General features: G+C 46.4%; 1 protein-coding gene across 1 annotated transcript in view; it reads right to left on the minus strand.

Moving 5' to 3' along the window:
• COG7 (component of oligomeric golgi complex 7) overlaps positions 1–12,109 on the minus strand; it is a 72,937-nt gene extending 60,828 nt beyond the window's left edge. Inside the window, exons 1-4 of the mRNA XM_037740616.1 lie at positions 11,716–12,109; positions 6,694–6,842; positions 5,807–5,923; positions 4,533–4,701 (exon numbers count right to left, since the gene is read on the minus strand). Of these exons, the coding sequence (XP_037596544.1) occupies positions 4,533–4,701; positions 5,807–5,923; positions 6,694–6,842; positions 11,716–11,884 (604 nt within the window). The 5' untranslated portion in view covers positions 11,885–12,109. The remainder of the gene's footprint in view (positions 1–4,532; positions 4,702–5,806; positions 5,924–6,693; positions 6,843–11,715) is intronic.
• Between the last annotated feature and the right edge of the window lie 1,901 nt (positions 12,110–14,010).

Genomic DNA, 14,010 nt, shown 5'->3' on the forward strand with positions numbered 1-14,010 from the left:
CGTGTGCCACCGTGTCCGGTCCAAGAATTCTCTTTAAAAACTGTTCGAGTTTTATAATGGAGTTTATAATCCGAGCACTTGGGGAGGCTGAAGTGGGCGAACCTAGGGTCAGGAGCTCGAGACCAGCCTTGCCAACATGGTGAAACCCCATCTCTACTAAAAATATAAAAAATTAATCAGGCATGGTGGCAAGCACCCATAATCTCAGCTACTCCAGAGGCTGAGGCAGGAGAATCACTCAAACCCGGTAGGCAGAGGTTGCCGTGAGCCGAAATCACACCACTGCAGTCCAGCCTGGGCAACAAAGCAAGACTCTGTCTCAAAAAAAAAATAAAAACTGTTAGATAAAGAAGCACCTTGGCCTTCTAGGTGCTTCTTTATAATTAGATATGAAACATGGCTAATTATAAAGAACACATTACCTGTGGGGCAGGGGAATCCTTCCTGATACTTGCCAAAATTAAGATTAATCACCAAAAGAAAAACATGGTTTTATCTGGGTTGAAGCCAGGAAGTCAGCCTGTTGTGCTAAATACCTCCGGTCCCCAGCAGAGAACCATTTCTACTGTAATTCCTGTGCTGTTTAGGAACTCCAGAGGCAGAAACAATTGTAATCAGTACTTGATACTATTAGGTAAAGTAATTTTTTTTTTAAGACAAGTGTCTCACTCTATCACCAAGGCTGGAGTGCACTGGCACAATCTCAGCTCACTGCAACCTCCACCTCCCAAGTTCAAGCAATTCTCCTGCCTCAGCCTCCCGAGTAGCTGGGACTACAGGTGCATGCCACCACGCCCTGCTAATTTTTTTGTATTTTTAGTAGAGACAGGGTTTCACCATGTTGGCCAGGATGGTCTCCATCTCCTGCTTCGTGATCCACCCACCTTGGCCTCCCAAAGTTCCCCAAAGCTGGGATTACAGGCGTGAGCCACTGCGCCCAGCCAGGTAATTTTTAAAAATAAATACGATTATCAAATTTTATTAAATGTCTTTTCAGCATCTATCAAGATTGAATACATTATTTTCATTTCCTCTGACCTACTAATACAACAAATCATACCAATAGCATTCCCAATATTGTACTATTCTTGCAATTCAAGAACAAGCCCCCTTGCTCACTGTGTGCGTATGGGTATTAATATAGTACTGAATATTTGTGAATATTTAGAATTTTTTCATTGAGATTTTTGGGTTTTTTTCTTTTTAGAGATAGAGTCTCGCTCTGTCACCCAGGCTGGCATGCAGTGCTGCAATAACAGCCTTGCACTCCTGAGCTCAAGAGATCTTCCTGCCTCAGTATCCCAAGTAGCTGGAACCATAAGCACACTCCACCACATCCTCCACCACACCGAGCTAACTTTTCTTTTTTTCTGTAGAGACAGGGTCTCACTATGTTGCCCAAGCTGGTCTCAAACTCCTGGGCAGCATACTGAGGCTCCATGGTGAGAACTCCTGGCCTCAAGCAATCCTCTGGTCTGTGCCTCCCAAAGTTCCGGGATTATAAGCATGTGCCACTGGGCCTGGCCAGAATCACCTTTTTTATTTTGTTTTATTTGTTTGTTTTGAGACAAAAGTCTCACTCTGTCACCCAGGCTGAAGTGCAATGGCATGATCTCGGCTCACTGCAACCTCTATCTCCTGGATCAAGTGATTCTCCTACTTCAGCCTCCTGAGTAGCTAGGATTACAGGTGTGTGCCACCAAACTGGGCTAATTTTGATAGAGACAGGGTTTCACCATGTTGGCCAGGCTAGTCTCGAACTCCTGTCCTCAAGTGACCCACCCACCTCAGCTCCCAAAGTGCTGGGATTACAGGCATGAGCCACCGCGCACGGCCACAATCACCTTTTGAGGAAGAAGAGTGATACCGTTTGGCAAGAGGAGGTTAAGCTGCTCTCACACTGAAAACTCAACTATCCAGAGGGTCATTCTCCAAGGGTTCTGTTTGTGTGGGGTGACCATATTCCAAGCGTTCTGTATGCATGGGGTGACCATATTCGAAGGGTTCTGCATGTGTGGGGTGACCATATTCCAAGGGTTCTGTATGCGTGGGGTGACCATATGTCTAGTTGGCCCACAACAGTCCCCATTTACACCTGTTGTTCCAGCTTAGTTATTAAAAGCACTTCCTTCAGCCATTAAAAAAAAAGAAAGAAATCCTGCCACTTGCAACAACATGGATGAACCTACAGGGCATCATGCTAAGTGAAATAAGCCAGAAAGAGAAAGACAAATACTATACGATCTCACTTATATGTGGAACATAAAAAGTCAAGGTTAAACAGAGAGTAGAATGGTGGGTGCCAGGGCTAGGGGGTGGAGGAAACGGAGAGATGCTAGCCAAAGATCACACATTTTCAGTTATAAGACAGGTAAGTTTGGGGGAGCTAATGCACTGCACAGTGACTGTAACTAATACTACTATATTGTATATTTGAAATTTATGAGAGAATAGATTTTAAGTGGTCTCATCACAAGAACAAAAAAATCAGGGCCAGGCACAGTGGCTCACACCTGTAATCCTAGCACTTTGGGAGGCCAAGGTGGGTTGACTGCTTGATGTTAGGAGTTCAAGACCAGCCTGGGCAACATGATGAAACCCAGTCTCTATTAAAAATACAAAAATTACCCAGGTGTGGTGGCACACACCTGTAATTCCAGTTACTTGGGAGGCTGAGGCATAAGAACCCCTTGAACTCGGGAGGCGGTGGTTACAGTGAGCCGAGATCGTGCCATCGTACTCTAGCCTGGGCGACAGAGTGAAACTTTGTCTCAAAAAAAAAAAAAAAATTATACGGTCAAATTAATTACACTGAAACTTTATGATTATATGATAAGAACATATATGCGTCTATGTCTGCCTATTCATAATTGTCTAGCTATAGCTGTCAAAAAATTATTATTTTTATAGACACTAATACAGAGCATTAAAAAAAAATTTTTTTTTTGAGACAGTTTGGCTCTGTTGCCCAGGCTGGAGTACAGTGTCACCATCCTGGCTCACTGCAACCTCTGCCTCCTGGGTTCAAGCAATTCTTCTGTCTCAGCCTCTCAAGTAGATGGAATTAGAGGCATATGCCACCACATCTGGCTAATTTTTGTATTTTTAGTAGAGATGTTTCACCATGTTGACCAGGCTGGTCTCAAACTCCTGACCTCAAGTGATCCTCCTGCCTCAGACTCCCAAACTGCTAGGATAACAGGAGTGAGCTACTGAGCCCAGCCAAAAAAATTTTTTTAATTACAAAACTTTTCATCCAGGTATGGTGGCTCACGCCTGTAATCTTAGCACTTTGGGGGCCACAGCAGGATGATTTCTTGAGGCCAGGAGTCTGAGATCAGCCTGAGCAACATAATGAGACCTTGACTCTATGTAGAAGACAAAAAATTTTTTAACAAGAAGTTATTATTGAAGCCCAATCTCAGCACACCCAACCATCCTAAAACAAATTTAAAAATCAGAAAGAACACTTAAGATATCAAAACTTCTTATGATTTGGCCGGGCGCGGTGGCTCACGCCTGTAATCCCAGCACTTTGGGAGGCCGAGGCGGGTGGATCACGAGGCCAAGAGATCGAGACCATCTTGGTCAACATGCTGAAACACCGTCTCTACTAAAAATACAAAAAAAATTAGCTGGGCATGGTGGCGCACGCCTGTAGTCCCAGCTACTCGGGAGGCTGAGGCAGGAGAATTGCTTGAACCCAGGAGATGGAGGTTGCGGTGAGCCGAGATCGCGCCATTGCACTCCAGCCTGGGTAACAAGAGCGAAACTCCGTCTCAAAAAAAAAAAAAAAAAAAACTTCTTATGATTTAATTTCGTCATCAGAAATGTACCATCATGTAAACAAAACTGATGCTATGTTTCAAACCAAGAGAGAAAGTGTTTTCAGAAAAGGAGAGAGTGAAACAACACTGTCAAAAACAAAGTACAAACTGATAGTAGGCCTTCGAATTTTGTAATGGCACAGCTGTTGGAGACCTTCAACAGAACAGGTTCAGGAGAACATGAAACCCAGAGCAGAAGGGCTTGCATAACACACACACGGGTGCGAAGGAGCACAGAAGCAGTGGATACACACTATGTTCTGTCCAGTATAAACAGCTGTGGGCCAGACGCGGTGGCTCACACCTGTAATTCCAGCACTTTGGGAGGCCGAGGCAGGTGGATCACTTGAGGTCAGGAGTTCAAGACTAGCCTGGTCAACATGGTGAAACCCCATCTCTACTAAAAATACAAAAAATCAAGCTGGGTGTGGTGGTGCCTGCCTGTAATCCCAGCTACTCAGGAGGCTGAGGCAGGAGAATTGCTTGAGCCTGGGAGGCAGAGGTTTCAGTGAGCCAAGATTGTGCCACTGCACTCCAGCCTGGGTGACAGAGAGAGGTTCTGTCTCAAAAAAAAAAAAAAAAAAAAAAAATTACAGAGTTCCTTCTAATCTATATAATTCAATCACCAATAAGAAAACTGAAGTCTTAGAAGGCCTTATCTTTATAGACAGAGGTACACAGAGATGAGGAGCAGCCAGCACCCACCTACGGCCTGAGAAGTGAATGCCGCGACAATCTGCGGACTGGCTAGGGCCTCCAGCCTGTTCTTCAGTGCCTCCAGGTGCACACATTTTTCAGAGTAGTCTGGTGTATCAACAAGCATCATCAAGCTATTCTGCATACCTGTTAGCTTGGCAGAAATCACAGCTATGTCCTAGAAAAGAACAGAATAGAGGATATTTTTTATTTTTGAGACAAAATAAGCCTGTCGCCAGGCTGAAGTGCAGTGGCACGATCTCAGCTCACTACAAACTCCGCCTCCTGGGTTCAAGCAATTCTCCTGCCTCAGCCTCTCAAGTATCTGGGACTATAGGCATGCGCCACCACGCCTGGCTAATTTTTGTATTTTTAATAGAGACAGGGTTTCACCATGTTGACCAGGCTGGTCTAGATCTCTTGACCTTGTGATCTGCCTGCCTTGGACTCCCAAAGTGCTGGGATTACAGGTGTACATTTGTAACTTTTTAAAAATTGTGGTTGATAAATCATTCATTTTGCTTTACAATCAAGAGTTTTTCATAAGACATCATCTTACTTCATCCTTATATCCAGGTGTCAAACCTATTACTATTTTCCACAGTTTGCAGCCTCAGAGGGGGTCAATAACTCACCAAGTCCCCATGGTATATAAGGCTCCCCCCTCACCATGTTCCACCCTCTCATTCATTTACCCCCAATGTTCTCTGCCTGTGCCGGTTTTTCTTCTTTTTTTTTTGAGACAGGGTCTTGCTCTGTCCCTCAGGTTGGAGTGCAGTGGTATGATCATAGTTTATGGTGGCCTTCCACTCCTGGAGTCAAGAGATTCTCCCACCTCAGCCTCCTGAGTAGCTGGAACTACAAGTGTGCACCACCATACCTGGCTAATTTTTAAATTTTTTTTGGTAGAGATGGGGGTCTCATTGCCCAGGCTGGTCTCAAACTCCTGGCCTCAAGTGATCTTTCCACCTCAGCATCCCAAAGAGCTGGGATTCCAGGCATGAGTCACTGTGACTGGTGCCTGTACATCTTTATGGAGGCTTTTCCTGAACTCACTCTGCGACTTAGAGGCTTCAGTCACACAGAGGGTGCAAGCCAAAGAGGCTGAAAGCACACCGAGCAGTTTCAGATCTTCCCCACCCTGAGTCTGAAGATTTTTGAATATTCCTATTGGCAATCAACTCTCCCTTACGGTTTTGACGAATGCTGTATCTTTTGCTTTCTCCAAACCTCAAGTTCTTGCTTAAATACTTTTCATAGCATCCTCTAAACAAGAAACCTACCTGAGTCTTAAATGTCTCCTCAATATCAGCACTCAATGTGCTCCACTTATCTGCTTCCTGAAGAGATTCGGCAGCAAGTTGCATTCTGGACTTCACCTGGTCAATTTCTACCAACACCTGAAAGAGATAAGAGGGGTGAAAAATGAAGCGGTAGGTCCTTTTTCTCCACCTGCCACCAGGGACTTGAAATGTAAGTATGGTGGCATGCTCCTGTCTTTAGGAAGCTTCTGTCTCCTGAAACACCAATCATCTGGCTAAATTTAATCAGCAGTGCTGAAGAGGTAAATCAGCTGAAAGACTCAAGCAAAAGCATAGTTTTGGGGCTGGGCACAGTGGCTCATGCCTGTAATCCCACATTTGGGAGGTTGAGGCAGGTGGATCACCTGAGGTCAGGAGTTCAAGACCAGCCTGGCCAACATGACGAAACCCCAACTCTACTAAAAATACAAAAATTAGCCAGGTGTGGCGGCACATGCCTGTAATCCCAGCACTTTGGAAGGCCGAGGTGGGAGGATCACTTGAGACCAGGAGTTCAAGACCAGCCTGGGCAACATGGTGAAACCCTGTCTTCACTAAAAATACAAAAATTAGCTGGACGTGGTGTTGCATGTCTGTGATCCCAGCTACTTGAAAGGCTGAGGCACAAGAATTGCTTGAAGCTGGGAGGCAGAGGTTGCAGTGAGCTGAGATCACGCCACTGTACTGCAGCCTGCACTCCAGCAACAGAGCGAGACTGTGTCTCAAAAAAAGGATAGAATAATTTGAGTGCTGGGGCAGAATCCTGAGTGATGGCTGGCTTCCCAAAACACTGTGCTGTTCTAAACCCCGTATGAGAGTGAACACCTTCCCAAAACAAGAATCGCCATTTACGACAGGAGCCAAAATACCTGCATGGATTGAGATGTATCCTGTTCAAATTTTTTAATGTCCTCCTTGACAAGAATCATCTGTTCTTTCAGGAAAGATGCCTCTTGTTTTAGAGCTTCGACATCACGGAGCACTTTGGGCATGTTCTGGAGGGCTTGGTGGCTTGTTTCTATGGCAAAAAAAAAAAAAAAAAAAAAAAAAAAAGCAATATCCACAAAAGGTGAAAGGCGAAAGCTGGACCAGTCACCAGTAAAAAATAGGGCACAAATCAGACAACAGAAAGGAAACGCAGGACCAACCACACAGTTATTGGAGCCTGCATAAAATATGTGGCAGGAGAGGGGACGGGCAGTGAGGTGGCCCCTGCCAGAATCACATTCCCAGACTGATGGGAAAGGACCTTTGATGTCACAGGAATGAGTAATCAACCTGTCCCAACACCAACTGTTTGCTACCACCAGTGAAATCATAACCCCATTTGCAAGGAGGCGTGCCCAGGGGCTTTTATACAAATGTCCATGGCAGTCATTGCAGCCATCTTCTACTGATAAGAAAACTCAGAGAGGTTAAAGTAACTTGACCAAGATCTTACAGAGCTAAAACTAAGCTTCACATGGGTCTGGCCCCAGTGTCTGCTTTCCATGGTTTTTTTGTTTGGTTGGTTTTTGGTTTTTTTTTCAATACAGAGTCTCACTCTGTCCCCCAGACTGGAGCACAATGGCGCAATCTCAGCTAAGTGCAACCTCCGCCTCCTGGGTCCAAGCGATTCTCCTGCCTCAGCCTTCCAAGTACTGGGATTACAGGCGCCTGCTACCAAGCCCAGCTAATTTTTTGTATTTTTAGTAGAAACAAGGTTTCGCCATGTTGGCCAAGGCTGGTCTTGAACTCTTGACCTCAGGGGATCCACCCGCCTCGGCCTCCCAAAGTGCTGGGATTACAGGCATGAGCCACCGCACCCAGCCTATTTTAAAATTCTTTTTGAGACAGGGCCTCACTCTGTGGCCCACACTGGAGTGCAGTGGCACAGTCACAGCTCACTGCAACCTCAGCCTCCTGGTCTTGGGTGATCCTCCCACCTCAGCCTCCTGAGTAGCTGGGACTACAGGCACACACCACCAGGACTGAATAATTTTCATATATTTTGTAGAGATGCTGTTTTGCCATGTTGCCCAGGCTGGTCTCAAACTCCTGGGCTCAAGGGACCTGCCTGGCTAGGCCTCCCAAAATGCTGGGATTATAAGTGTGAGCCACAATGCCAAGCCTAAAAATATCTTAAATCTACCCATTACTCATCATCTTCACTGCCATCAACCCAGCTGAAGCCACTATCATCTATTTTCTGGGCCTCAGCAATAGCCTCCTAAACCATGTTACTCTTCTGCTTTAAAATCCTACAATGCCTTATTTTCAAATTAAATTCAAACTCTGTTTATTTATTGAGACAGAGTCTCCCTCTGTTACTCATACTGGAGTGCAATGGCACAATCTCGGCTCACTGCAACCTCTGCCTCTAGGTTCAAGCGATTCTCCTGCCTTAGCCAGCCTCCAAGTAGTTGGGATTACAGTTGTGTACCACCACTCCCAGCTAATTTTGGTATTTTTAGGAGAGACAAGGTTTCGCTGTGTGTCAGGCTAGTCTCAAACTCCTGGTCTCAAGTGATCCACCCACCTTAATTTTTTAAATTTTTAGTAGAGATGGGATTTCATCATGTTAGCCAGGCTGGTCTTGAACTCCTGACCTCAGGTGATCCACTTGCCTCAGCCTTCAAAGCGCTGGGATTACAGGCATAAGCCACCACGCTTGGCCTTAAATTCAAATTTTAATGTGACAATGAAATCCCTGCACAGCACTCTAACCTGGGTGACAGAGCAAGACCCCGTTTCTTAAAAAGAAAAAAAAAAGAAATAAAATAAAATCCCTGCATAACGTGGCCCCTGTGGACCTCACCAATCCAAGACTGGGTCTTGTTCAACAGCGTATATTTTTGAACCTAGAAAAGGGTTTGTGCCCAATAAATATTTGTTGACTGGCTAAATGAAGAAATCAGTCCTCCAATTTGGGGTCCTCAACATCTACTTGAACCGCTACAATCATCTTTCCTCATTGCAGACTTGGGCCCTGGTACTTCCAAAGTACCAGGATTACAGGTGTGAGTCACTGTACCTGGCCAATTTGCTATTATATTATTATTAATATCCTTTCTCTTTGCCCTACAAAGTTTTCCTTCAAGGTCTAACACAGGGAAGTGCTTTATGATTCTTCTAAACAAGATGTAACTGAACCCTCCTGCCAGCTTTCACAACTCCAGATTCTATTCTCAGTAAAGCCACCCATTGTAATTTAACTGTGTTTCTATCTTCCCCACAGGCAGCAAGCTCCAGCAAGATAAACTTTTCCTCCCCACTGCCCATTTCTGGACACATGCATATTAAGTGCGTAATAATTAGTAAAAGATGCAAGGTACAATAAAGAATATGGGCCGGGCACGGTAGTTCACACCTATAATCCCAGAACTTTGGGAGGCAAAGGCTGGAGGATCGCCTGAGCTCAGGAGTTTGAGACCAGCCTGGACAACATAATGAGAGGCCATCTCTACAAAAAAATTAAAAAATTAGCTTGGCACGGTGGCACATGCCTGTGGTTATTAAGGAGGCTGAGGCAAGAGAATTGCTTGAGCCCATGAGGTGAAGCTGCAATGAGCAATGATCATGCCACTGCACTGTAGCTTGGGAGACAAAGTGAGACACTGTCTCAAGAAAGAAAAAAGAAAAGAGAGAGATAAAACAATCTGCAGTGAAATAAAGCCCCATCCCTAACTTTACTTAAACAATGGGCACATCTGGTCGGGTGCAGTGGCTCATGCCTGTAATCCCAGCACTTTAGGAGGCCAAGGAAAGTGCGTCACCTGAGGTCTGGAGCTCGAGACCAGCCCGGGCAACATGATGAAACCCCATCTCTACTAAAAGTACAAAATTAGCTGAGCGTGGTGGTGAGCAACCATAATCCCAGCTACTCGGGAGACTGAGGCAGGAGAATCATTTGAACCAGGAGGTAGAGGCTGCAGTGAGCCAAGATGGTGCCACTGCACACCAGCCTAGGGGACAGAGCGAGATTTTGTCTCAAAAAAACAACAACAAAAAGGGAACATCTCCTGGACCATCCACTTCCAGTAGAAGCAGTCTGTTTGGTCTTTCCAGCTCAGCCTGGGAAAGAGATTTGTGTGCAGTGTGTACTGAATCAACACACGGTGAATAAAAGTCAGGTCAAGGAATTACATGAAATGGTTGCCAGTGCATGTTATTTTTTATGATTTAACTTACCCTCAAAAACTGGTTTAAGCCAGGTATGGTAGCTCACACCAGTAATCCTAGGGCTTTGAGATGCCAAGATGGGAGAATCACTTGACATCAGGAATTTGAGATCAACCTGGACAACACAGTGTAACCTGGTCTCTAAAAAAAAAAAAATTTTTTTTTTTTTAATTTAGCCAGGCATGGTGGCACATGCCTGTAGTCCCCGTTACTTGGGAGGCTGAGACGAGAGGATTGCTTGAACCCAGGAGTTGGAGGCTGCAGTGAGCTATGATGGTATCACTGCATTCCAGCTTGGGCAGCAGAATAAGGAATGAGACCCTCTCTCTCAAAAAAAAAAAAAAAGTTTAAGTCTCCATTAAGACCAGCCTATCTTCCTCAACTGACATGAAATCCACTAAAACAATGTTTTCCAGATCTGTGTCATTCCCTTACACCTATACTATAATACATTTAGTGCCAGATACAGGAATCCGTTGGCTACTTCCTTCATACTCTCAAAATTCACTCTTCTTTTTTTCTTTTAACAGTTTATTGTTTGATACAAAAACAGGCCCTTTAACTCTTTGAATAACCATCTCACAAACTCTGGCTCCTAGATTACAAAAAGTCAAAGCCAACTTTCTTGGATACTGGGCCCTTGACTCTGACATTCAAGTCACCATAACAGAAACCCAGAAACCGGAGCTGCTGTGTCTTACATTCTGGAAGGTGACTCAACAAATACATGTTAAGAATGGTTTAAAACTTCTAGCATTTAAAAAGATCCATCTTATCTTCCAATGCCTATAGATAATAATAAAAAGGGAATTCCAGAGATCTGCTATTGAGTTAGAGAAGGACAACTTCAATAAAATCCACTCTTTTAAAAGTTTCAAAAGGAAACTTTAGGCCAGATGTGGTGTCTCACATGTATAATCACAGAACTTTGGGAGGCCAAGACTGGAAAACCCATTGTGCCCAGGAATTTGAGACCAGCCTGGGCAACAGAGTGAGATCCCATCTCTACACTTTTTTTTTTTAAATTGCATTTTAGGTTTTGGGGTACATGTGAAGAGCATGCAAGATTGTTGCACAGGTACACACATGGCAGTGTGATTTACTGCCTTCCACCCCATCACCTATATCTGGCATTTCTCCCCATGCTATCTCTCTCCAACTCCCCACCACCGATGATAGACTGGACAGGGAAAATGTGACACATATACACCATGGAATATTATGCAACCATCAAAAACGATGAGTTCGTGTCCTTTGTAGGGACATGGATGAACCTAGAAACCATCATTCTCAGCAAACTGACACAAGTACAATTTTTTTAAAAACAAAATTGGCGGGGCGTGGTGGCTTGCACCTGTAGTCCCAGCTACTCGGGAAGCTAGAGGATCGCTTGAGTGCAGGAGTTCGAGGCTGCAGTCGGCTATGATCGAGCCACTGCACTCCAGCCTGGGCAACAGAGTGAGACCCTGTTTCAAAAGAAAAAACAAAAAGAAAGAAAAGAAAAAGGAAACTTATAGCCCAGGGAGAAGAGGAAAAGCAAGTGTTCAAGACAGCGTGGCACCCAGCTGAGACTCCCGCTGATGGGATCAGGACTTCCGCTAGCCAAGGGAAGCACCGGTATTTGCTGTCCATGCGTGCACCGCCCACCCGGGTGCCCCACGCAAGTCCCGGGACCTCTGCCCAGCGGAGCGCAGGGGAGGGTCCCGCGGCCAGGGCCCCTCGCGGCTCACCCTCCACGGCGTGGTTCACCTCTTGGATGAACAGCTGCAGCTTCATCACCAGGGTGGCTGCGTGGCCGTCCGCCTTCCCGGACGCCGCCTCCTTGGAGCCGGCCCTGAAGGCCGCATTGATCCACTCCTTCACGTCAAAGTCGTCGGCCAGGAACTTGGAGAAGTCCATGGCGGCACTGTCTCAGGCCTGGCGTCCAGGACTTAAGAGTTGGCTCCGGGAGGCAACGAGTATGCAGAAGCGAGCGAACCTGCGAGAGCTCCGAAGCTGCCCTCCGAGGCGAACCCCGGAACCTCCAGGACTGGTAGCTTACCCCTTTGCGCTTCTCTGTTGAGCCCACTCAGTTTGCGGCTGGGAATGACCCTCGCCGCGCGCCGTTCTTCTTCCGGAAGTGGTTGGCCGTTACCATAGCGACTGCGGGCGTTTCGAGAGCTGAGCTGAGCTGAGCTGAGCTGTGTGTGGGAGAAACGCCCCAGACTGAGAGCTCCCGGCACCGACGAAAGTCCCGCATCTGCTAATATTTGGCAAGGACTAAACTATGTGCTTACTATGAAGCCCTGACATACATATTAGCGCATTTACCCGGTAGCTCACGCCTTTAATCCCAGCTCTTTGGAAAGCCGACGCGGGAGCATCGCCCGAGGCCAGGAGTTCAACAACAGCCTGGACAACAGTGGAGCGCAGTGGGCAGCAATGGAGGGCAATGGAACGATCTTAGCTCACTGCAGCCTCAAATTCCTGGGTTCAAGCGATCCTCCCACCTCGGCTTTTCGAGTACCTGGGACTACAGGTGCGCGCCACCACTCCCGGCTGTTTTCTTTTTCTTTTCTTACGGAGTCTTGCTCTGTCGCCCAGTTTGGAGTGTACTGGCACGAACTCGGCTCACTACCAACCTCCGCCTTCCGGTTCAAGCCATTCTCTTGCCTCAGCCTCCAGAGTAGCTGGGATTACAGGCCCCCGCCACCACGCTAATTTGTTTGTTTTAGACAGAGTCTCACTCTGTTGCCCAGGCTAGAGTGTAGTGGCACGATCTCAGCTCACTGCAACCTCTGCCTCCCGGGTTCAATAAATTCTCCTGTCTCAGTGTCCCAAGTAGCTGGGATTAGGCGCGCGCCATCACGCCCAGCTAATTTTTGTATTTTTAGTAGAGACGGGGGTCTCTCTATGTTGGCCAGGCTGGTCTCGAACTCCAGACCTCAGGTGATCCGCCCGCCTCAGCCTCCCAAAGTGCCGACATCACAGGCGTGAGCCACCTCGCCTGGCCTTTTCTTGACGATGTGTTTTGAGGTGCAGACCTTTTAAAGTTTAATAAAATTCATTATCACCATTTTTTATGGATCATGCTTTTGGTGTTGTGGCTGAGAAATCTGTGCTTAACCCACAATCATAAAGAATTTCTCGACCGGATGCCGTGGCTCACGCCTGTAATCCCAGCACTTCGGGAGGCTGAGGCGGGTGGATGCCGAGACCGTGCCATTGCACTCCAGCCTGGGCAACAGAGCGAGACTCTTATCTCAAAAATAAAAATAAATAAAATTCTCAGTCTGGGCAACATAGGAAATCCCTGGCTCTGCAAAAAATTTAAAAATTAGCCAGGTGTGGTGGCGCCACGGTAGTCCCTGCTACTCGAGAGGCTGGAGTGAGAGAATTGCCTGAGCGCAGGAGGTAGAGGCTGCAGTGAGCCATGATCACGCATTGCACTCCTCCAGCCTGGGTAACAGAGCAACATCCTGTCTCAAGAAGAAAAGAGAAAAGGGAGTCGGGTGGTATGAGGGTATTTTTTAGGTTCTAAGATTTTATGTTGTTTCATGAGTGGGACCAACCCAAAGGGGAGGACAAGATATCATCCTTTGAAACCCTACAGGGAACAGTTCTTCCAGAGCGGCCTGTAGTTGGGTTATGAGTGGCTGGCTGCCATCTCCATGCCTGATAGCCACTGGTTTTTCACTGGCATCTCCTTTAGTTTGTCTCATTTTTCTGGGTTGGGTAGGTTTTAACTGGGCTCTTTTGCTAGGAGTCCCAATTATTTGGGGGGAGGGGAGAGAAGGGGAAGGGAGGGGAGCAATATGATAGTGTAAGTCCACTTACTTTGTTCTTTTTTAAACTTTGCTGCTCTGGCCCGGCATGGTGGCTCACGCCTGTAATCCCAGCACTTTGGGAGGCCGAGGCAGGTGGATCACAAGGTCAGGTGTTAAGAGACCAACCTGACCGACATGTGAAACCCCATCTCTATTAAAAATACAAAAATTAGCCAGGCATGGTGGCATGCACCTGTAATCACAGCTACTCAGGAGGCT

This window comes from Cebus imitator, unplaced genomic scaffold (assembly GCF_001604975.1).
Source record: "Cebus imitator isolate Cc_AM_T3 unplaced genomic scaffold, Cebus_imitator-1.0 Scaffold85, whole genome shotgun sequence".
In the NCBI taxonomy this organism is placed as follows: Eukaryota; Metazoa; Chordata; class Mammalia; order Primates; family Cebidae; genus Cebus; species Cebus imitator.